The sequence below is a fragment of the Ischnura elegans genome, chromosome 8, assembly GCF_921293095.1.
Source record: "Ischnura elegans chromosome 8, ioIscEleg1.1, whole genome shotgun sequence".
NCBI classification, from domain to species: Eukaryota; Metazoa; Arthropoda; class Insecta; order Odonata; family Coenagrionidae; genus Ischnura; species Ischnura elegans.
The window spans coordinates 26,500,042-26,525,326 of record NC_060253.1 but is presented as its reverse complement, the minus strand read 5'-3'; the positions used below and the strand labels follow the sequence as shown (position 1 = coordinate 26,525,326).

The following is a 25,285-nucleotide window of genomic DNA, read 5'->3' as shown; positions in this document are numbered from 1 at the left end:
CTATCATGATCACAAATATATTTTTCATGAAAGTTAGTTTTGAAAGTGATGACCATAAAAAAGTGAACAATCATGCTTGGAAGAGACGTATAAAATCGTTTCCGGCTTAATTTTGTAGAATAATGATACATCCATGATTAGTCTTGATTAGTTAGATTAATCTTGGAAGAGACCTTTTCATGATACCCACTGTCATAACCCAAATATGACTTCAGTCAATCAGAACAAATCTATTTGAAAAAGACTGCAACTACTACCACTGCAACATAAAAATACAGTGCTATTCCAAATCAAACTCCACTTCTGACCGGAAGATAGTGGTCAGATTACCAATGAAACTGTTTTCCTCAGTCATCAAACAAAGCAGTGGAAGCCAGGAAAATATGCTCACATCAACAGCTTTACTGTCTAAAAGTCACTATCCTTTTCGTGCTGAATTAAATCAATGACGATGCTTACCTGCAGTTCTTTGACCCGACTATGAATGCCGCTAGCGTTGATCCGCGTAGCATTGAACGGTTGCTTGAGGTGAACCACCGTTCCAGAAGTCTCCACCATTGGGTTCCTCTTGTAATGTTCAATCAGTTCACTCAGGCTGTCAAACTTCTCTCCTCCTCCAACATCGTACCTGTTATCCTGGATGGAACAAATGATGATGAGTCACTAAAAATATTTAAAAATGCTAAATCATGACAGGTAGGGCCATGTAGGTAGGGCACATTATTTTTTCACAAGCTATAAGGGTAAAATAATTATTTCATTTTAATACAGGAGTGAAATACAGGTTAATGAATTGCAAATCAAATTGCCATAGGGTTTGTAAATATGAGTTATCACATTATATACAGAAAAAATGGAAAATTAGAGGAAAGAAAAGCATTTTCATCATCCAAAAAAAGCAAAATGTATCATGGGTCTCCGGAGCAGAATTGAGACCTGGACATCTGCATTCTAAATTTCAGCTTTTGGGATCACATGGAATATTTTGTCATGAATGCCTTCATCGCACCTCAATTAATCCTTCAAATGAATTCCAAGAGATATTTAATTTTTAAATGATATAATTATTATACAACTAATGACATTCCTATAATAACTAAAACTTCTGCAGTCCATGACCAACGTTTCCTCTCCTCTGCCGGAGACCTCATCAGGGTAAATAACTGTGTTGCCTTTAGTGATCATCAACTTATGTGTGGTGGGTGTTAGCAGAGAAAGATGTCCAGAAAATTCTGATTAGGTCCCCGGCATAGAAGAGGAAATGTTGGCCATTTTAAATTCTTGACTTGGGTTGCCCCCAAAATCCAATAATACTGATATTCCAATTTCCAGCAAATTACGACCCTGAGTTGCAAATACTATTAAGTCATTATCAGGATAATAACTGTAGAGTAAAATGATATCAAGGCATCATTGATTCAATTACTATATATTCATTATCAATGCCTTGATATCATTATAGTTTATAGTCATTACCCTGAAAATGATTATATAGTATGTAGTTGCAACTCAGGGTTGGAATAATTAAGTTTTGTGGAATAATACAAAGTGATTTATTTTGCACTATAGACTTTGGATTGATGATTGTAGATGATAATGATGATGTAATCGTGACTATTAATTACCTGGCACCTGATCATGACGTGAGTCACTTTGTCATCGGTTCGAACGGAGAGGACGTAATCTCCAGGCTTGCTCTGAGATTCTCGAACCAGGAAACTTCCATTCTTCCCCTTTTCCAGGATCAACTTCTCAGCCTCCTTGCCTGACAAGTGGCCATGGAACCACCTATGGAGAGGGAAAGAAAACAGAGAAAATACATGAGTTTCATCGCTGAAGAAAAAATTGATACATATGAAAAATGCCATTTCAAGATCAAAGTAAATGTAAATTATTTATTGCTCTGATGGTCGAAATAATTTGACACCAGGAGCATTATTGAGGGGGGATGGGGTAAAGGGGAGACTTTGGTGCTTCAGTTTCCCCTACCCCCCTCGGAAATATTATTCCTTGTGGTGACTACAGCTGCTGAGGAGACCACGAGACCAGGAGTACTAACTGGCGCCAAATTTTTCGATATAGGTAGTTACATTTCATAATATCTGCGAAAACTAGGGAAGAATTTAACTTTCAGCAATGTGCAAACAAATTGTATGGTTGACTCAATTAAATAAATGCTAATGGACAGCAGAACATAGGCAACCCGCATTTATCCCAACCACCCCCAAAGAAAATTTCTGGCTACGAGCCTGTTTGTCATAGAACATGGCGCGGAAAACGTAATTGAAAAACAAAAAAATCAACGCAGTCAAAAAGTTTTTTATTGCTGCATTAGTTTCAACAGTCAATGCCAAAAAAGAAATAATATCTTGTCAATTTTATTTCCTGCGAACAAAACATTATGCATACAAATAGAATAATAACGCTAAAATATATAGGACATTTGGCAGTTATTGTATTCGGAGTACGTAAAAAAAATATTTGGCTCGTGGAGCCTTTTGTATAGTGATATTTCCTTTAATTGATATTTCAACGTAGCAGGAGATTTGGTAAACTTAATTGATTGAGGTAATATAATGACTCCCACAAGAAAAGCTTTGATTTCCAGGTGCACATTTTTTCTTTCGCTTTTTTAAGTTACCTACACTCGAAATATTTCGTGGAAATTTATATTAATGGTCAAAAGAGGAATACAGCATTTAAATCATGTTCAAATTTGCCATGATCTTAGTTTCCCCTGCGTCATTATGTTTTTATGTCCAAATTTATCCATTTTACCAAAATAATTTAACAACCAGTCGTAAAAAAGCATTAAAAATGTAGAAAAGAGCCAAAATCCTGTTAGATAAACCCAATAAACTTGATGAGCAATAAAACGCTGCTTTAATAATTGTAAAACCACATTTTTATCTTCCCAACCCGTTGCATTTTATTTTTATTATTTATACGCTATTTAAAAACCACTCTTAAGTAAGCATAAAAATTGTAGAAAAGAACGAAAATCCTTGTAGATAAACCCAATAAACCTAATGAACAGTTACACATTTCTTTTTTTTTAATCGTCCCAACCCGTTGTATTTTATTTTTATTATTTATACCCCATTTAACTACCAGTCATAAAAAATGTATAAAAGAGCGAAAATCCTTGTAGATTAACTCAGTTAACCTAATGAACAGTAAAACACTGCTTAAAGAATTGTAATACCATATTTTAATCTTCCCAATTCGTTGTAATACAACGAGTACCATTCGTATGGTTGATGGAAAAAAGTCATTTTTTTGCGGAGAGATGTCGTGGAAAAATACCTAATGACCAACTAAGATATCGTATTGCCCACAAATTTTATTATAACTGCTGAGAAAGCTTTGGTAAGCTACGATACCTTAGTTGATCACTGTTTATTAATGTTCGATAGAGAATCAAAGCATGCCTTGGGATTGGCCGAACATACATTGATTTAACTAATTCATTCAGACTGCGGTATTTATTTTTTTCATTTCAGGAGGGAGAGAGGGCGGACACCTTCTTCTCCTCCATGTGCACGGCCCCTGACGAGGAATCTACGAACTGCCCGAACCGTGAGTCGTCATTAGATCACTCACAAATGCATTTAAACGCGAAAATTACATGTATTTAAAACAATTTCACGAAAATTATTCACGTTCACCAAATGCAAAATCATTCAAATTCACCTGGATTGGAGGCGAAATTCTTCCAGTGGACTCCGGTTCGAATTCTGTTGGCTCCAAAAATACTCATGATGATTTTAGCTGGCACTCAACAGATTTCTTAGCAAAAAATATAATTGTTTCCAGTTCGTTTTTTAATTTGCCGGAATGGTCTCTAACTCGACCTTATCAATGAAGGAATCCTAGCTTAATTCCTCGATTAAGTAACGGATTTTTTCATTTGCTTAACCGCGGATGCACGCTTTACGCCAAATCAGGAAACATAATCATGTCTCTGCACTTAATATTACCCACTTGAAGAATTCGAGCGTTTACCGATCAGTTTTTATAGAGAACGACGACGTAAAATGATCATTTTGTACCGTTTTGTTGGGTCGGTCGCGCATAATATTTGTCGGAAAGCTAACAAAAATTCGGGGGAGCTTAAGTACATAAAATGTGGAGGGTCTCATACAGAAATAATACTAACGCGATCCTCTCGGCGAAATATACTACGGTAGTTACCTGCCGTTCCAGCTGGCTGCAGTTATGAATGAACCGCATGACGTCATACACGCGCGATCACCGTTAGGAAAGTGGAGAGAATTCGCCGATTATGAATGAATGGGTAGACCAGGCCTGATTTAAATTAAAATGAAATTTCTACCATTCCATCCAATCGCAAGCGGGCACAAATTCGCAAAACAAAGATGAGAAAAGATGTATCAGGTTTTGTGTGTACGAGAAAACCATCGGTAAAACGATCAGAAACGCAAAATTGACGACTAATATGAATTTAAAATAACATGAGACGTAACGATGGAACATTAAGGTTCATACAATATCAATAATGACATTACTAAAACTAGCAACATTCTGTTTCGGGTAAATTATATTAAGGTATTTTAAAAATAATTGAATAGCACAAGATCCCTACAAGAAGCCGTGGCGCACGTCATCGAAAACTGTACAAAAGCGAAAGAAATACAAAGCAAATCTACTGGATGCTACTTGAAGTTTGTTTCATTCAAGCTAGAGAATACATTTCCATTATAATCAGCAATTCCCATTTATGCATTGAACTTTCAAATATACACAGTTTACTAAAAAAGTGAAGTACCTAATAGCATAGAGTAAGTATATATATATATAGAGAATATACTTACTCTATGGTAATAGTGACTAGTGCTACAATTTTTTTGGTAGATTTTTAGATTGTAAAGATTCAAAAGTAGTAAGTAACATTTTTATAATCAAAGCTCAAAGCCTTGGCTCAAAAAATTTAGGTCAACGGAAAAAGTAAAGGGGGTAACATTATAAGCAGTCGGTGTGAGTACAATAGAATAGGATATGCGATGTGTGAAATATGAATCGACAAAAGGTACAAAGGAGAGAAATATGAGGAGCGATCGTATCTTGGCACTTAATATATATCTGATCGACCCTTATGTGCTTACGTCGTCACGAGATAAGACATTTCGTCACCACAAACGCCATATCATCACGCATTTAATTGAATTTCACACCTCTCAGTAAAGATATTTGATATGACGCAAGGATATGATATCCGTTTACAAGAGGATGTATCCTTCTCTCCCTAGCGATCGTTTATCGGTTGCGGAATACGCTTGTCTAAAACTTCGGCTGTTATCTTTAAAATTTCATTGCATATAAAGAGTATAAAATGTTCACATTTACCTTAATTTCAAACAAGAAAATTTTACCTCAGCATTTTCACAAAATTTCGGTGGATTCAAATTTAATTCACCGATCGTGCATTCTATTGTGAATGTCATTCCACCGGAAACATTTTATGAAACAAAATATTAAAAAAACAAGCAAACGTTGACCAAAATCTAGTCTCTATACTACAATTTCAAATTAATTTTTTTTTCTTTACGGTGAGAGCCCGCGATAAATCTGACAGACCCTCTGATCATAAGAACCCTTTTGTTTTTTAACGACAATCCAAAAATACATATTTGTCGAAAGCAATTTCTTTTGAATTCGAAAACACGAGAATTTTTTAAAGAATTAATCTTAGAATTTTCTATCAGGGGATGAATTAGGAATATATCGAAAATTCGAACACGGGCGCGTTTATTTACCTAAAATTGCACAAAGATTTTTTTTTCAAATTCGAATAGCGTAAACGTACTCCACCAGACATAAAAAAATCAGACGATTTCATTTACTATGGAAACCAAGCTATAATAACTACGGCCATTTCAGTAGAAACATGCGATGAATATAACTTTCAGCATTATATTAAATTTTAAATTTAAAGTTTAGAAAAAATGAAATGCATAGATTTGCTATGCGTTCGATTTGACCGCAAATTCCATTGAAGTATTCCACTCAGCGCATTATGTTAATCGTCCCCTTGACAAATTTTTGGCTTCGTGCCTGAGCTCGTATCACTAAACTGAATCGTCGAGGTAGTGATACAAAAAGATTTAGAGGCCGTCGTGTGGTTTGAGAACGCGTCCTTCTGCGGTTCCGTCGTCGCGGATGAACAGACTCTTCCGAACAGTTAGCGGAAGCGAAAAAGGTGTAAAAACAACGGAACGACCGCATGATATTGCGGGAGAAGAACGAGTTTCCTTGAATCGAGATTCAAACCATAGACCTCCGGATTTCTGGTTCAACGCGCAGGCAATAAATGTGCTCTGCAGGCATATACGTATTATTAACCCATTTTAACCCAATATTGCTTGTAACAAAAATATATACATTTTCAGGAAAGATATAAACTATGTGTTATTTTGTGCTGCAAAGTTTAATGGCGAAATATGTAGCTGCCACAATAATATGATAGAGTAGAAAAATTTCAAATTCTAAAACGAGAAGTCTTGAAATTTTATTTTTCCCAGAAGCAGCTCTGATTTAGAAATGATAAAATGGGAATCAATATACAATGAACAGGAAATCCCACCTGAGAACCGATAAGTTCGCATAAGTTGGGAATGCACGTGAACTTATGTCGTTACGATAGTTTCGTGGGTTTTCGTAAGTTTTCTCTTCTCGGAGGTTTCCCAACACTGCCTGGCTATTGAGGCGGCTTGCGGAGTGGTATGAAAATGTAGACTAAATAATTATCAGATTGAGGGTTTTCTTGTCAACTTACTGGCACAGGAAGAAGCAAGGTATGACGGGGGTTCCGTCATCAAGTCCGTCGAAGGAGCACTTCCTCCTCTTGGGTACTACCACCGTAGGCATGGCGACGAATAAATAAACACGCACAGCACAACAACAATACTTTACTCCACACGAGCCTTCGTTCTGCTCAAGACTAGCACATCGTGGAACGTGGAAGAGTTTCGCTACACCTTTGAAGAAAAGGTCCTCAAGGTGTTTCTAGTCTCCTTAATAATACTTTCAGACGGCAGCCGTCGAGACGATAAGTCCCACAGCTGTTCTACTCCAGCTGCAGCGGAGTTTTTAAAAGGTGCTCCTGATCCCTTGGGGTAAGGACCCTGTTTGCGAACACCGAAAAGGGAAAGGGGATACCTGGCAGGCCCTTCAGGGCCACCGAGGAAAGGTGGAGAAAGACTAGAAGGAGGATCGCTTTGCGATAAAACTTAAGTTCGTGGACCACCTGGTTATAGTCTTCACTGCAGAATCAACACCAGAATGCACTGAACAAGGTGGACTACAGAGATTCGGTTTCTTTCGTCAGCGGACGCTGCGTTGTGATGGCTAAACACCTCGCCGAAGAGACAGGAAGGTTATTCTTTGTACAACCAACCAACAACGCCGACACTGAAGCAAAGTGGACGAGTGACTAGACATGAAGGATGACCGTATTGTTGCAACTTGGCCGACCGACACTGCGACGTCAGCACTGGGAATAATTGTCCTTTCCACCCAGTCAAGAGACGACACAAATAGTGGCACCCGATGACCCAGAATCTTCCTGGGGAACGTTATAACGTCACCCCAACTCCCACACGGGGGCTAAGCGTCGTTGAAGATGCCTTTCACACTATCGATGACACGGATACCGCGGGAACTGATTGACCGGATTCTTTTAAGAAAACCGACTAGCGCCTGCAGAACTCCCACAAGGGGAGGAACGGTGTTGAAGATGCCCTTCAGCAGTTGTCTGAGTTGATGGACGTCTGCGACGGGCGAATAGCCAGGAGAGTCCACCGAAATAGGCCGGAGAACACGCGCGTGGAGCCGGCGTCGTCGATGAACCTTCTCGCAGGAAGACTGGAGGCACACTGTCGTGCCGTAGTGGTTACTCGTGGGAGGGAATCGTAGTAGGGGGGGGGGGGGAGGAGGGCTAAGAGGGGGCGTGAAGCATGAGTATATGAATGGAGGGAGGAAGAAGGGGGGGGGGGGGGTAGGAGGAGGAGGGGACAGCGACGCCCCCGGTGGTCGGGTGAGTAAACAGCCGTGCCATCCGGATGTTGGTTAGGTTAGGGCCGGAAGAGGAGGGGAGGGGTAGGAATGTCTCTTCTTCTTCTTACTTCTATATAAAGAAGAGAGGGGAAGGAAGGAGGGTTGTAGGGGAAGCTGAGGCGGCCGGCTGCGTCCGCTGCTTTTCGAGTGGCATGCGTTCACTTTTGCATTTTTTTCCCCTCTCCTCCATTCTTCTCCATCGATTCTTTTTCCTCTCCCGATGGCCACGTGGACACATCATCATCATGCTTCCGAAAACGCCTCCACTTTCATTCATGCGTTCTCCGAAGGGAAGCGGCCTCGGAGGGAAGTCGATAATTTATTAGCTCCCCATCCCCCCTCCGCAAGAGGAATCATGGGAAATATTTATTGAGAAACTACCGAAACGCGGCAGATGTTGTCTTGCAAGACTGCATTTCTCTACTTCCGTATGTATCTATGCAAATACACAAATTGGAAGAGGAATTATAATTCATATTACCGACCAGCGCGTAAGCACAATTAGGATAAAAATGGTACAGAGTGTCAGATAAAATATTAATCATCATCTTTCTTATCACTATCGCTATCTTGCAAGAGTATATTTCTCTACCCCGTATGTATCTTTGTAAAAAAATTGAATGACGAATTGTTATTAATTTTAACGTCCAATACCTACTCCATCACTATTAGGATGAAAATGGGACAGAATGTCACAATATCTATTTATCATTATTATTCTAATCACCGGTTGTTAAGGAGATACTCACATGAATAATTCAGTCCACGGTATGTCATTTTTTGCTCACTGTCCTCACTTTAGAGGGGGTATATAAAATAATGAAAAACTTTTCACAATTTTCACTGATTCTTGCTGAAAAAAAACAACGCGATTTTTGCCGAGAGAGATGGAAAGGTAATGTAAGAGAAGGAAAGGATATGTGATATAAATTCTCACACGTGAAATGCATATAAAAAATAGTTACGGTGGAACTAAGATTCGGAGATAAAATTAATATAGAAGTTGAATCTTGTAGTGCGAGATCTGTTTTTAAGTAGCATCTGATGTGATATGGCTACATTTCAGGGTGATAACACCCCACGTTAGATTCGACTCGACCCTATTCCCCCAAAATACTTAACGTAATTAATGGCGCCCCCTTGGAAAAAAACTATTAATAAAACATGTGAAAGGTGCAGGGCAGAGGGTCCACAGCCCCAACCCCATAGCTTTTCCCCCCACAGCGAGCGGACGTAGGTAGTACCTATATCCGCCTGCCAGGGTCGCACCTGGTTGCGGAGTATCCGGTACGGAATGGAAGACATGTGAAGCCCGGGAAACATTGGGCTCACTCGCAGCGGGGATCTTGCTTCCTTCCGGTTTCCAACGCTCAAGGAAGACCCTAATTTATGACCCCGCATCGATATCCTCTTCTTTCTCTCCCTTTGCTTCCTCTCTGTATTTATGCGTTTTCACAATGCCACAGCAAACTGATTCACAAAGCGGCGAAGGGGCAGGAAAAAGAGATCTATCCATTCCGCCATTTCAATTCATTGTAGCGATGACCTAAAGATGAACGACATTTATTTCTTTCTATTTCAAAAATAGCTAAACCCAGTACACGCCGAGCCGTCCCGCCAATCTATATTAACCTCAAGGGAATCAGCCATTTAAATCACATCAGGCAAATCAAATTAAATCAGGCAAAAACTGATCTGAATATTTTCATGGGGATATTTTGAAAACACCTACCACTCACTGCAATAAATTTTACGAAAATGCCTGGGCATGCAAATGTTTTCTTGCTAATTAAAGTCACAATCGTTGATTATTATTTAAAAGAAATGGTTGTCAAGGAAATATGCTTTGTTGATTTCAAAGATTCTTCATAAATGTGAAGAACGCTAATCGGAAGAGGCATGTAGTTGTTTTTTCAAAATTGTTGCAATAACGTTTTCCAAAATTCTCAATGCAATCCGACCGGCAATGGAATTAATTTCAAATTCACTCGTCAATATAGAATTTGCTCAATTTAGGGAAGCAGCGTAAAAAATCTTAACCAGCCAAAAATGCTAAATCTTTTATTCTTATATCAACATAGGAGAGGGTGTCAATTTGTTATTAATAATTAAAATACACGAAATTAAAGTTGCGCTGGCATATTTCATGCATTACTCGGACACTTTCATATTCACGACCTGCATATTATTCGATATGTGACGTCAGCTCGCACTCACATAACACGGAGTTTGCTATTTGGCATTTGTTAATTCATTTATGGTGTTCGGTAAATGGCGATTCTCAGCTCTATTGGGATTTCTCAAAGAATTGTAATTTTAATCTATTCGAGTAAACTTTCTTGGTGCGAAAGAATTGGTTTGGATGGCTATTCACAACACTACTCCCTCATCCGAAGTTAATCATGTCGCAATCTTCAGAACTCTGCCCTGAAACAACTCCATATCACGCCAGGTAATATTTTTACATCAAATGTCTCACCACAGTATTCGTGGTCCTGAGTAATAGAATATCCTAATCTGAAATCCATCTTATCTATTTTTTATGTGCATTCCTCGTAGAGGAGAACACACTGGGACCGATTGAGCCAACATCATGGATCACGGAGCAAAGTCCTCACTTTGCAGCCGAAAAGTGTGGAAACAGAGTGAACAAGGTATAATCTCTAGAGACGTTATGAAGAATTAGAACACTGGATATGGGTGTGTCCCGATATTGAAGTGACTCCATTCCAATCTATGTTCGACTGAATAGTGTTATAAAGATAAATACATCATTTACGAAAATATATGTAATGATTCAATGAATAAAATATTGGTATTCGCCTTTCTCAATGTATCAGTAAACATCGTAGAATTTCAACGGCTGTGAATAGTTTGCATAATAGGTAAGACAAATTAAGAGGAGTAGGGGAAGAGAGAAATCTTCTAAAAAATAACCTTAAGAAGAAGATAGGACAACTTAATCAGCCAAAAAATTAGGCAAGATGACCTGATGATGACAATCGTTGAAAGACAGGGTGGTGTAAAGAAACTAAGTGAACACCCCCCGAGTGAGTCATATCGGTCAGTTTATAACGAACGTAAATGGCAATAAATACATAAATACCAAAATGGATAAAAATGATAGCAGAATGGAGTGGGGAGCTGCGGTGACCGAATCTTCGAATTTTTCACTCATGGCGGCGATGGATGGATGGAGTCTGTAGAGTATCAAGAGGGGCAGCAAATCATTCAAATGAATCAAACGAAAAACGGATGCGGTCAGCATGTGACGCCACGTTTCATTAATAATTTTCATTAATCAAGCACCATTTGGAGCCAATATACAAATCACGAAATACTCTGAAGGATTGCATACTTTTTTTACTTTCGCTACTTGATATAAATAGATTAAGGGCTCTGAAGGTGACGATAAAATTGAGAAACAAAAAATTATCGATGAATATTCAAAAAAGCAAAACTGCTCAACGTCACAAAATTTCTTTAGTGAGTGTTTTTTACTGCTACTACGTACTGACGTTTCAAATATACATATTTTTGAGATAGAATTCGATCAAAAACTAATTTATACAGATTTATCTCATTTACTTTAAAATTGTACGAGATGTTTCGAATTGAATTATATCAAAAGGAAACTCGATATGATTTGAAATTAGAATCCTTGATTCCCTACCAAGTATCAAGCTAAAAAAATCTTTTTTCTCTCACTGTAGGCTGTCTAAAAATAACCAATACTTGTAGGGATAGTTAAATTATGTTCTCCAGCTCTAGCCTTTCACACCAGCTTTGATCTCATAACATCCAAAGGCACAGTAGGAGATAAAGTCAGCTTGTGTCAGCATTCTGCGCAAACTACCCCAGCTTTGAAATGGCTTCGTTTCCCGCCGCTCCAGTAATTCAATCTCATTAAACGAAAATAATTTCAGAGGGATCGTCTCATTAGGATCATGACCTTTATTTTTATCCACCACGTCCGAAGCACCGACTAGTTTCCATCAGGACCGTGTTTCCTCTTGGTAATACCGGCTTGAAAGGATTTCCCGAAGGCTATAATATAATGCCCGACGCCGACGGCGAAGCGCACTGAGCAACTAGAGTCAACACAGAAGTCTGCCTCAAATCGTATTACCTAATTTGGATGGGTAAACAAGGAGCGGAGACGTCTATTTTCGAAACGGCTTCCGTCTGCAACGCCCACTGTTATCGGATTAAAAAAGTTACTTCACCCGTTCTCATTTTTCCCTTTTGGACGCCAAGATTCTCCCATGCGCCGCATAATGTTTACAACTCTGCAAACAGGTTCGCGAAGGGGGCTCGCAGATGACGAGGGCAAAGTAAAGTAAACACGAATATTATTACAATAGAGATTTCTACGATAGGCCACTGGCTGTGCTGTCACCCATAACGCTTTTAAATTGAGTTTAATAACATTAGATAATAAAATTGCGAGGAAAAACATTGAAAAATTATACATTTGATAAATTACGTATCTATATACTATAAAATACACTTCAGACCACTAAATGACTGACTGATTCTAATAAATGTCCGGGGTGAAAGAGACATACGACTAAAAGTCATAGAAACGACCCCCTCTAAAATCGTCTGACATCCTAGGAATAAGTATCGGAACACTCAATGTTTTATCTACTACTGTATTGCCAACTGCCTCCTTGCGAATATAAAAATTTCGGTTAATAGCCCAATAATAGTTTATTTCCCCATGAAATTCCGATCTATCTGACTGTCAGCAGCTTAGTGGCTACTTTTTGTAAACCTATTTGATAGCGCGGAGGGTGACTAGTCATCAAGAATACGACATAAGAATCATCTTCTGTAATATTCCTGATTTTTAGTCTGAATTTTTTTCTTCAAATATTTGACCTGGTATGAATTTTTTTCACGCACCTTAGTAGTTTTGTCCACAGCTTCCCTTCTCCATCTCGAGAAAGTGAAATTCCACTTTGGAATTCCCCAAAAGAGTTCGAACACAGCATTAATGACGAGTTGTATATCACTGACAAACGCTTCTCTCCGGCGCAATGCTGCACATTTTTTCATGGCGAAATCCACCTTTGGTGTAAATAACTTAGCAACCACGCGCTTCACTGCGTACAAAATTACTTGTTTTGCGCAATACTTTGGAAAAAGTCCGTGGCTGAATGGTGACTAAGGAGAGTTTTCTCTCCGACATGATCGCGCGACCTCCGTATCCCGTGTATTGAGATGCAAACACCTTGCCCAGGAAACACACTCTGAAATTATATCCTTTTTCTTAATGCTGAGACAATATGGTGGTTTCCTATTATTATTTTATTGCCTAAATCGAAAGATTATTACTCCTGGAGTACGTATTTCACGCTTTTAATTTTTAAATGACGATATCTATTTTTCGCGATTAAACGAAATGTGAAAAATTTCAAGCGCGCGAAAACGCGACGGCTAAGTAGGAATATTGGGAAAAGTCCGTGTGACGTATTTCTGGTTCCAGCTGTCGCCCTGTGAGATGACCTTGGTGCGAGGCTTTGAGCGCTGATACGACGCAGGCTGCCAGCAGGTAGCAGAGTACCCTGCTAGCAGGTAGCGCTTGGCTTACTTACGGATTATTATTACCATATCAAACGAAGGAAACTTTCCGAACTTAGTTAATTTTAATGGGTAATTATTAAGAGATGTTTCCCTGAGATCTGTGCCTCATGCATGCATTGGTAACCTCAGACGATGTGAAACTCCTATCTACTCGTATAGAAAATAGGTCCCTGTGGCGTCACGTGGAGTGGCATCGCATGGGCGCCAATCTGGCCTTTTTCAAATGCGTTTAAAATTGACGATTGCCATTCGTATAAACTGGATTTTCTAAAACCAAATAATTTGTATATTATGAATACAGTAATGGTGGGTAATGACTCGCAATCAATGCATTTCGTTTTCCTTGATGAAAGAAACTAACCTATTTATCTCTCCCACACTACCAAAGTTAGTAAAGTGTATATACTTTCAGATAAGGAATAAAATGAATAATATCATCAGTATACACCAGGTGTTAATCAAATATACGAGGAATTTAGAGTTCGTTTCACTCACCCCAGAGAGGTTCCATCAGCTCAGAGTCCTTTTCTAATCCGATGAAACCACAAATAGCACGTTTGATGGTTAGATGGAAGAAGGGACTTTCTATTCCAAATATCGCCCAATTAAGACGCTTTATTACAAGTATTATTGTTCCTTCATCTTTTGTGTTTCACAAGCTTTTTTCGAAAGCAAACGAACCAAGTAAAGTTCAGCTGTGTTCTTTCGTCGTTATTGCAGGTGTGTCATTTCGTCGTCTGTGTTACAGGTGTCCAGGATAATGTATTTTTGTAGTTATGGCAGAATTCCTTCTATTTCGAGTTTTTTTCAGTTGTTTAACTGTTGCATTCGGTAGGACTCCTGTTGTATAAACACTGTGCACACATCCGTGGACTGCAATCTCCACGTATCTTTAATTTCAACAGCAAGTTTCACGTATTCATTTATTTTGGTGGCATGTAACTTTTGGATATTGTGATTTAATGGGACTATCATTGGTTAATATTATTTTTGATGGAGTGCTACGGAGCGCGATGACTAAAACAATTAATAATCAGGTTTCTACATGCAGCGAACTTTTAAGAACTTTGAAAAAATTATAATATTATATGTTAATCGGATCGAAATGTGATGACATGTTAATTGAAAATAATACATAATTTTGAAATGTGCTCTGATGACTATTTTCTAGGTAATTTTTATCAAGACTAACACAATAGTAGTTTCCCTTAACGTCCACCAGATGTGTTGCACCCACCTAGCATTAAAATGGATATAAAAAAGTCCTCTCTTGTGACTCTACCGGTATAGAGATTTATAACGTATGAGGAAATATGCTATCATTAGGGCTAAGAACCAAAATTTTTATTCGTGACGAAATAATAAACCAAATTCACAACTTTTAAATGCTCATTTTCTTTTTGATTTTGCCCAAGTGCAAATTCTCTACATCCATAAACCTTTCCCTACCTTTCTGACGCATGTAAAAATCTGGCTATTTTGCAAAAAATATATAATAGAGAGTATCTCGTAGAAGTATTTACAAACCATATTCCTATTTTAATTTTGTTAATTTTTATTTCAATTTCAAGTTGGAAACCAATTAAAAAATACGACGAAAGCGGCATTATACCTCAAACTCCTCTGGGATGATGAACTCTATGTTTACAGGTTTTTCACGCCCCCCTTCTTGTGTGGGCGTTTTCCCGCAGTGGGTTTTTTCGCTGAAGGATACTACTTATCCTCATGTTTTTTCCCACAAACAGAAATCTTTTTTCCACACAATTTTCACATACAGTTGTTCATATTTTTGACATTTCACAAATATTGTATAAACTTTGTATTGTAAACGTTTGTCTATTATTTTTCAATATGTTTGCATTGACGCTATGGAGGGGTTAGGTGGAAGAGGGAACTTCCTAGTCTCAACGTCGCTCGAATAAAGGCATTTTATTATTATTATTATTATGTAGTCCCAATGATTTCCACACAGAATTGCGGACGATGAGTTTGTCTCGCCAGAAAAAGATTTGACCGTTCGCCACATCCGCTGTCCACACGGCCACAGTACAAGGTTGTTTTAGGAAACAGTACCACTTTGGATGGGGTTGCATAATGCCCCCCACGTCCGACATTGCTCAAGATGACTGCCTAGATTCCCGCGTTACATTTGGCCGTGATTGTGGTCGACAAGGCAACGGAAGTGTCCACATAGGCGCTGCACTTTCAAAGCCACGGCGCGTGGGATGCCGGGAGTGTGATTCGCGAAAATTACAACGAGGAAAAATCATTTTCGTTGACCCAGGCACTTAGCAAGGGGGGAAATGGGGGCTTTGAGGGGGCTTCAGACCCCCCGGAATTTTTTTCCTTGAGGTGGCCACTGCCCGCTCTTAAGAGACAGCTAGCCCTCTGACTTTCTCCCAACTATTTTAAGTTGTGGACTGGGGATATTCTCAGATACGAAACTGTCGGCAGAGCCGCTCAGTTCAATAGTTTTCGAAAAACCAGGTGGATTTCGGAAACAAACGCTCAAGGATACATATTTTTACTATTTCAAATATTTTTTTAAATTACTGCTAGTAAAAATAGCGAAGAAAAATAAATTTTTACTGTACAATACTCTGCAAAGAACATGTCTTTCAAAGGGTATGCTTATAAAATAGCATAAAAATTTATTTACGATTCACGAGTTTCGAACTTAATTTATATGAAAAATTTCGATGGAAAGTTTTTGTAAATTTTGTCAAATTTTGACACTCTCCGCTGCTTTCGTGAGGAGAACGAAATATAAAACAGCTACAATAAAAAACTAATTCACTTTCAGACAGCGATTGTGTTACAATCCGGGTCAGTTTAGTTCATTTAGGGTGAATGTTAAAAAATGTTGGTTTCATCATGGATTTCACAATTCACGATATACGATCTTCAATACCAAGATGACTGCATTGGCAATTCCATCATATGGAAAGCTGATTTCTGCTGTTGCTACTTCGGTCGCATTTTAATCGGCTTTCGAAAATGACCGCGGCGCGGTGATGAGTGCAATGCGTTCCACTTTATTTCCAATATTTTGCATTGTTACGTTTGTAATTGCGAGGAATAGCATTGAAGAGTTAAGAATCACATCATCATGAATGCAAATTTCAGCTGAAACCTCTAATTAAACTTTAGTTCCCCGTGAAACTCGGATCAATTTTTCCGTCTGCGATGCGATTGGCGAATTTTGTTAACCCATTTAAATGCGCGGTGGTTGACAACACTTTTAGAGGTCGACTTGAGGATCCTCTAGTGTATTATTCGTGGTCAATATACTGGTAAAAAGTTTCCCTGTTCCATCGAAAGCACATTTACGAGAAATATGACTTACGAGATGGGAAGGGATGAGATGTATAACGTTCGGACTATCCTTTGACGCGAAGCAACGACCTCAAAATGGACAGTAGCTTGGCATTAGACCGTCTCAGCGCATACGGAGGAGATAACTTATCGCTCCAATGAAAGAACACGAAAAAAAAGCTAGAAAATGGAATTCCCGGAAGTTTACTCATGGCAACGGCAGCTATGATGAGACTGATATCCACTCCGATTTCCCGGGACGTAAGGCCGAAGGCCAAGGCGCGGCGGGGTGACATAATTCGTACCACAGGAAGGGCAGAATATGACAGTTAACAGGGGTCACGCGGAATATGACTACCCCCTCATCCTTCCTATATCATAGAAAAATAAAATCTGTACTCCTGACATCATTAGTTCAGAGAAAAGATGAACACTGAATAACCAAATTCGCAAGTATTAGACCTCCAAGGAAGCTCTAAGAAGGAACCACATATAATGGGAATAAATGTAATAATGACAACCTGGGATCTTATAACTCCAATGTTCGAAATGGCAAAGCACAAAAGAGAAAAAAAAATTATAATGTCAAAAGCATTAATTTCAACCTCTCACGGTGAAGTGAGTTAATGTAGCAGAAAGAGAGCTAAATTGTAACAAAACGAAAGAGAATCTTGCCCTGACACCGGATGTTGCTAGGGTAACCAAATAAATACGCAACAGGATATTTATCAACGCATCCAAGCAACTTTGATAGGCGCATTTAAGGAAGTATAAGGAGACAAGAAATTATTTTCATTTCAAATTAGGAGCACGTTGGGGTTGCTTTCGAGCTTAATTATTTACTTTTACTTTAATTTATTCAATCATTCAAAAACCACCAACTTTGGGCAATACGTTGAATACAAAACTTTAAGTCTGAAGCGTTCACAAAAAAAAAAAAATGAGATTCACGAGCAGAAAGCTTTTCGAAGCTGCCTCTTGAAACGTTTCGAAGGGTAAAAATAGATCCTGGGAAGGGTTAGGCAGACGAAATAAGGAAACGAGGCAGGAAGTGGGTAAAAAATCTCTTCTCAGGGAGAGAAAAGACGCGAATTCAGCGAAAGATCCACAGAGGAAAAAATCATCCGCCTTGACCGGGATTCGAACCCGGATCCCCCGACGAATTCAGGTTGGTGTAGTCAGTAACGGATGCAGAAAAAACTCAAGGGGAGGGGGCGCAAAAGATATTTTAGCTACCTATACTTTAATCGCAATGAAAAATAATCAAGGTCCATATCAAAGTTTAAGATAGTTTTATTTAAAATCATTATACGCATATACAAGAAATGCCATCTTATGATATAAAAAAGTTACAATTATGGTTCTGCAATGTTCGGCAATGCGGGCAGCCCTGCAAGGGAGGGGGGGCGCCCCCCATATGTATCTGCCACTGATGTATTAGGTGGGTTTTACGAAAAGTGAATCGTAAATCAATTACAAAAGGTCAATCAACAAAGCCACTTATCTTTGTAATTTATACAGTTGGCGGATTAAATCTTTCTCCGCAGGATCCTATATCTTCGTCGCGTGTAGAAGGTGCGGCCCGACGTGTACGAATAGAGTGGTTTCCTTTTATTTTTTTATTGCCTAAATCGAAATATTATTGTTCCTGGTGTACGTATTTCAAGCGTTTAGATTTTTAAATGACGATATCTATTTTTCGCGATTAAATGAAAAGTGAATGAAATGATGTTTTGGGACACTACTTTGCGGCTATGAGTGATTTATTTGACCCCAGATAACCATACTTCATGACACTAACTGAACATTTTAAATTTTTATTATGAGACCTTAATCCGCTGATGCAGCTAAGTATGAACTCTATTAGCATCACTACTCTTTTCCAGCTTCTCTATCGTTAACTCCCAGATTATTTTGTTGGTAAATATCATATCCCTTGGTGCCATTCTATTTTTGTTCTTCACTATCATGTCCATTAACGGGACAAAAATGGTAAATTTTAGAAGCCAATCCCTATTTAGATGGCTAAGACAACAATAGGATGGTTTCCTCTTTTTTTATTGCCTAAATCGAAAGATTATCACGCTTCTAGATTTTTAAATGACGATGTCTATTTATCGCGATTAAATGAAAAGTGAAAATTTCCAAGCGTTTGAAAACGCGACGGATAAGTATGAATGCTGGGAAAAGCCCGTGTGACGTCTGGCTGCTGCTGTGTGAAGCCATCTGGGTGCGACGCCATGGACGCCGCTACGATGCAGGCTGCTTGCTGCCGAGCATGGCGGTAGCGTAGAGTATCTTGCCAGCAGGTAGCGCTTGGCTTAAATAAGGATTATTAATACCGTATCAAATGAAGGAAACTTTCCGACCATAGGCAATTTTAATAGTTGATTATTAAGAAATGTTTCCCTGAGCTCTGTGCCTCATGCATGCATTGGTAATCTCAGACCATGTAAAACTCCTATCTACTCGTATAGAATCTACGTGTGACATCACCTGGAGTGCATCGCATGGCCGCCAATCTGGCCTTTTTCAAATGAGGTTAAAATTGACCATTAACATTCGTCTAAACTGGGATTTCTAAAATCAAATAATTAGTATATTATGAATACACTAATGGTGGGTAACAAATCGCAATAAATGCTTTTCATTTTCTTTGATGAAGTAAACTACCCTAATGACACCTCTCTTCCACGTTTTCCTCCGAAATCATCCCACAACACGACTGACGAATACTAGCTTCTTCAGGGCTCTGCCACAAATTTTTCACGGACGCAAGGTAAAAATCACAATCGGGTGCCCTTCCCATGAGCAACCGCGCGCAGTGCCAACACCCAAGGCACGGCCCATACATAGGTGGCGCGTCCTCTAACACGTGAAGCAATGCCGAGATTAATCAGTGTTCTCCCACCTGTAAGTAGTGTCGTCGATTCGAGAGGAGAGTTTAAGAAACCTGCGCACATCTCTGCGCCAAGGGCAACTGGGACGTCGAGGCGAGGCTGGAAACGCAAATCGACGTACACTACGATCATCTCACGCAAATAGATCTCCTTCAATTGTTTTCTTATTTTTTTTCGCGGCGACCGACGTGTCGCGACACAGGAAACAAATATGGCACATTAATTCGGATATGGGTCGGACCACTTATTGATCATTTACTACAGATACGCGGTAGACATTTTTTGTACAAAAGATTTGAGCTTTTTTTCCCGTAGGAAATTCATTTTGGGTTGTCAACCGGGTGAATGGTTCTATCTCAAACGTTTGAAAAGCTCCCTCTGCTAATGTATTCAGGGGGGTGAGGGGTACGTAAGAGTTAGCTTCCGAAACTTTGGAGGATGAGAAATTCACCCGGTTGACAAGCCGAGAAGAATTCCGGTAGTAGTTGAACATCTATTTAAGTTAGTTTTCACCACTTGTTATATAAATTCTTTGTGTTCCATTCGGGAAACACAGCGTTGACGTTTCAATTGGGATGGTAAGTGAAACGGAATGAAAATTTTTCGTTTCGACCCGGAGGGAAACGAAAATACGAGGCATAGGTTTAGTTTCGTTCCCGCACGAAATCAAAATCACCAAGGAGTTTAGTTTCGACCCGGGACGAAACTTTACTCACGGGAACGAAACTAAATTAATCGAAACTCCGCTGCTCATAGTAAAGTTTCGATCCCAGAAGTTGAGTGGAGGGGGATAAGAGGGAATAGTTTCTACCCATTACGTTTGACATACGTGTGGAACGGTTAAAACATTGAGCTTAAAAATCGAATGGAGAGTTTGCGTTCACCGTTCTCCTGTTTGTGTAAAAAATATGAGTGCCCCTTGCATCTAATGGCGGCAGGCCGAACCTCTACTTCATTCAACCAACATCCGAGATACTTCCTACTCGGCGTGTGGGTCGAAACTAAACCGTTCGAAGCTGAAGCACGTGATCCCTCCGGTGCGAAACATTATCTGCGTTTCGTTTCGCCCGAGAGTTTTAGTTCACTTTCGACCCGAAGTAGTTTTGATTCAGATTTCGTCGAAAAATTAATAACTTCTCTTTATTGAGTCACAGACATTTAAAAAGTATGTATTTTGGCGAGAATTACAAAACTAAGCACTCATACGGTGTAAAATAAGGATAAAATAGTTTATAATATTCACCCTTCTATTGCCAACCTGAGTTTTTCACTCCAGGAAGATTCGTAAACTGAGTCACCATTTTCATCTGCAGTTCAGTAACGCACTCACCTTAGCTCTCGAGGACGAAGAGCCAACACCATAATAAGACATTATGAATCTGGTCAACTGGTAGGAAGTCAAGCGTATTCAAATCATTCCATTTCAGGCGAGAGATATGGATGACGCGCTACCGAGCTCTGACGAAACTGAAAGCGAAGCACTGAGCCTTGTACTTAAGCCGGGATAGAATGTTCGTTTTCAGGAAAGCTATGGAGAGCTACGTGTAAATGAGTTTTTCGCTGCAAAAGATTTCGATGCGTCACAGGCACTACTTACAGAAGCGGAAGATCAAAATAAGGTAGGCGGGATGTAAGGAGAAGAAAGTATGATCCCACGCAGAGCAAGACGACGTTGGAAGAAGCACTGACCTCGCCATGAATCATTGTTGAGACGTAAGCGGAAAATAATTACAAAACGATCTCATCCGAAGTGTAGCACAGTGAGATTGCAAAACACGAAAAGAAAATGAGTGAGCGAGATTAGATTCGTTGGTGTGCGAGGCGTGTTCAGAAAAAACGGGAATTTTTATTTAAAAAAATATATTTTTATTCGCCTGCATTAATGTTGTCGCCTTCAAAATAGTTTCATTGTATATCATGCACTTGATACTGTGCTTATTCCAATCCTTATGAAAACACTTCTCAAACTCGATCTTTGGTATAGCCTTAACCTCTCAGCAATTCGCTTTTAATGTCATATATGCTAGTAAAATTGTATCTAACTTCATGGGCATAGGTATATATGTGCCAAAAAATAAAATAGTTTTAACATTCGGAATCATAGGAGAATTCCTTAATCAACTCTCTGAAAGTAGGAAAACACACCACTAATGAAATGAAGGGTTCGCAGAATAATTAAAGCGAATGAACATGAGAAAAAAAAGAAAACATTAACTGTAAGGAATTAACGGGACAGCCTTTTAATTGTGATGTAGCTCGTTTTCACGGCGATACACGCGAGGGTGGCAGAGAAGAATTGAATTGAACGAGACCGTCCGGAAGTTGGGGAGGCCAAACAAATTTTTAATGGCGACCGTTTTCTTCGGACTGCGTGCAGGAAGGCGATTAGGGCGAAACCTGTCGAACGCGGGGCGAATTAATTCGGAAAGAGGAGGAGAAACAATGGGGTCTAGCGGCCATTCGTTGCATTATTTACGCGGGCGCCCGGCAACGGAAGACGGCGACCAATGAGGAGAAGCCAAACAATGGAGACGGAGAATATGTGTCGACTCCCTTCGAATTCTCCTTTCATTGACTCCATCGGGAACGACTCCGTGAGAACAGATTTCTTAATGACTGTGTGGCCCAAAGGTTCTGTGAATGAAGTGAAGAGGGGAACACAGGAAACGGGTTGGAGTAGACATTTAGTAATACGCAACCGGACCTCAGAGAAAATACGTAAAAGAGCGTGGTGGCTACGCAGTTGCCAAAAAAGCTGAGGCTAACATTATAACCCCAAATACAGAATACAGGGTGTTTCCGGAGGAATCTGCAATACTTCAGGACATGGGCGTACCCAGCGGGGGGCAAGTATCCCCCGCTGCGAGGAAATATGAGGAAATAAGAGGAAATATGAGGAAATTAGAGGAAGCGAAAACAAATTTAGTTCAAAACAAAAATTATGAACAAATATTCTTTTGAAGAAAATGATATTAGTATAAGGCATGGAAATAAAATTAAAAATCATTATTTTTTCAACCAAACAATTATAAGAACTAATTGTCATAATTTCCTTAAAATTTTGGTTACATTAACCTTTTCTGTGCATAAAGTTCAACTTGAACGACCACGGCTAGTTTTGTCCCCCCTCCCCGAGTTTTGATTGTGGTTACGCATGTGGATGTGTAACACAGGCATAAATTTGACAGAATTAGGGCATTAACCTTTATAGTCTCGAGAAAAAGAAATCATTTCACCAGTAGCGTACTTATTTCACAGTAGAGGGTTACTTTTACATATTATGCCATGTTTTCTAATTTTATAAGCGTGTCTAGTACCTTGCGGAGTAAAATTTAAATGGAATCATAGCGAAATTAGATCATTCTCTCCTCGTTTCTTGCTAGATATCCCTTCACTAAACCAGCGTTCTCTATCAAACTAACATGGCGGGGAATAAACCACCCCTTGGGAATAAATCTCGATCTCACAGAAATCCTACAACACACACGGCCCACACACGGCTCGGCGCACAGTAACTATTCTGCAGGAATTCAGCAGTGAGCTTTCTCATCATACAGTCCCGATCTTGTTCCCAGAATTACTCATCTTTCCTCGCGCCTCAACAAATTTCTGTCCTCCGGTTAGCGTTTTGACGACGACAAAGAGCTGAAGACAACTGTCACAAGCTGGTTCCATTCGTAGGCGGCACACTTCTCGGCACACTTCACACGACATACGGAACTCAAATGCAACTATCCCACGATAGGATAAGCGTCACAATTCTAAAGGAGGCAATGTCGAAACATAACTGAAAATTTGCTGTATCTGTTAACAATTAAGTTTTTAATGTAACTAAATATTTATTTCAATAGGAAATCTTACTGTCTGGAAGTGCCTCGTATTATCAGTCCTGTTTTATCGGTCCTCTGAAATCTGAGATCCTCTGAAGGCTGCAATTAATTACCTGATATAGAACGAACGAGATCAGGCCGGATTTAAAACCAGAAATGGTCTGATTTAAAAGGTCTATTATAAAACTTGATCACGATATTAATCAGCCCATTTGGTGTTCTAAATCGGACATGATCTAAAATTGCCGTAAGTGTTATCACCAGCGCCCGATTTGATCAAATCAACGCTCCTCATTTCGTTGAAAAGCTAACGTAAGCGGTGAGGAATTTGACAAGGGCATATCCTAAAGAACATGGAATGCTCATCCGTTATAGCATATTCCTGTCCTCCGGTTTCTTATCAAGGAGACGTGCGATTAAAACAGGCGACGGCAAGCACAATTTTCCAGAAATAAGAATGCAAGATTGATGTGATTAGCGCTCGTCGAGCCAATCATCTCAAGTGCAGAATATGCATTTTTCCTGTTCGGCCCAACATGGGATCATCACCAGAGATACGAAAAATCTGCCGAGAGATAAACTAGAGGAAAAAAAAGATACTCGGAGGGCCATATGCGAGTTTTCAATAAACGCACGCCCTCTTTTCCTGCAGCCCTACATCGTCCGAAAACCGGCTGTCACGGTGGACTTTTCGTATCAGTAGCAAACATTCGGCGCTGAGAAAAGTCCACAGCGTTGGGAGGGATGGGCGATAAGATACGAAAATACTTCCTCAGCTACTCATTGGCTGCATCGCACAAAAAATAAACTGAGCTGCCAGAATAAGCGTGCTTGCAGCGGGTGTCGTGGCGCTAGAGTCCAAAGTACAGTGGCCTCGAAAACCCAATAAATCCAGTATAAAACCTAAATTTGAATAAAAAATAGTAATATACAGAAGATTCCGGTTAATTGGGACATATCGGGACTTGTGAACTTTGCCCCAATTAAGTGGCTGCCCCAATTAGGCGAACTATCCTGTATATGGGCATACACAAACATTGAAATGATGGAAAGAAGACTAAAGAATATATAACATAAGTTTATCAAACTATTAATTTGCTTATTATATCAACGAGTAAAGTTAATTTACTATAATTTTTAAGAATTATAACAATTTAGTTAAAAATATTTTTCACAGCCTCGGGCGACGCTGAATGAATGTCTTTTAGTAAGTCCTATAAGAGAAAAGTCCTATCCTCTTGCGGATAGTATAACAACAAGAGCTTTCAAAATAGGGCAAGAATAGGAGCATTTGTGGAAAATAAGAGTAAATAAAAGGAGGAAAATAAAAAAATAGTGTTCTGAAAACTTTTTTATGATTTAGTCGCGAGTATATAGTCTATGTCGCCGTCTCATGGCCCAATAAAGTGGCATGCTGTCCCAATTAAACGGAGAATACTCTGGCATATTCCTCTATTGGGTTCTGTTCTTCAAGATCTGTCCCAATCAAGCGGCTGCCCCAAGTAACCGTTGGACCTATTAAACGGAATCTACTGTACTAAAAATATAAAAAGCTATAACTTCTACATCATAGAG

At 39.3% G+C, this 25,285-nt stretch overlaps 1 protein-coding gene across 3 annotated transcripts in view; it reads right to left on the bottom strand.

Moving 5' to 3' along the window:
* LOC124164191 (tyrosine-protein phosphatase non-receptor type 11-like) overlaps nucleotides 1-25,285 on the bottom strand; it is a 1,101,414-nt gene that overhangs the window by 16,177 nt on the left and 1,059,952 nt on the right. For all 3 annotated transcript variants that reach the window (XM_046541402.1, XM_046541400.1, XM_046541403.1), the window contains 2 exons: nucleotides 1,626-1,788; nucleotides 460-636 (listed from right to left, as the gene is read on the bottom strand). In XM_046541402.1, coding sequence (XP_046397358.1) covers nucleotides 460-636; nucleotides 1,626-1,788 — 340 coding nt within the window. The remainder of the gene's footprint in view (nucleotides 1-459; nucleotides 637-1,625; nucleotides 1,789-25,285) is intronic.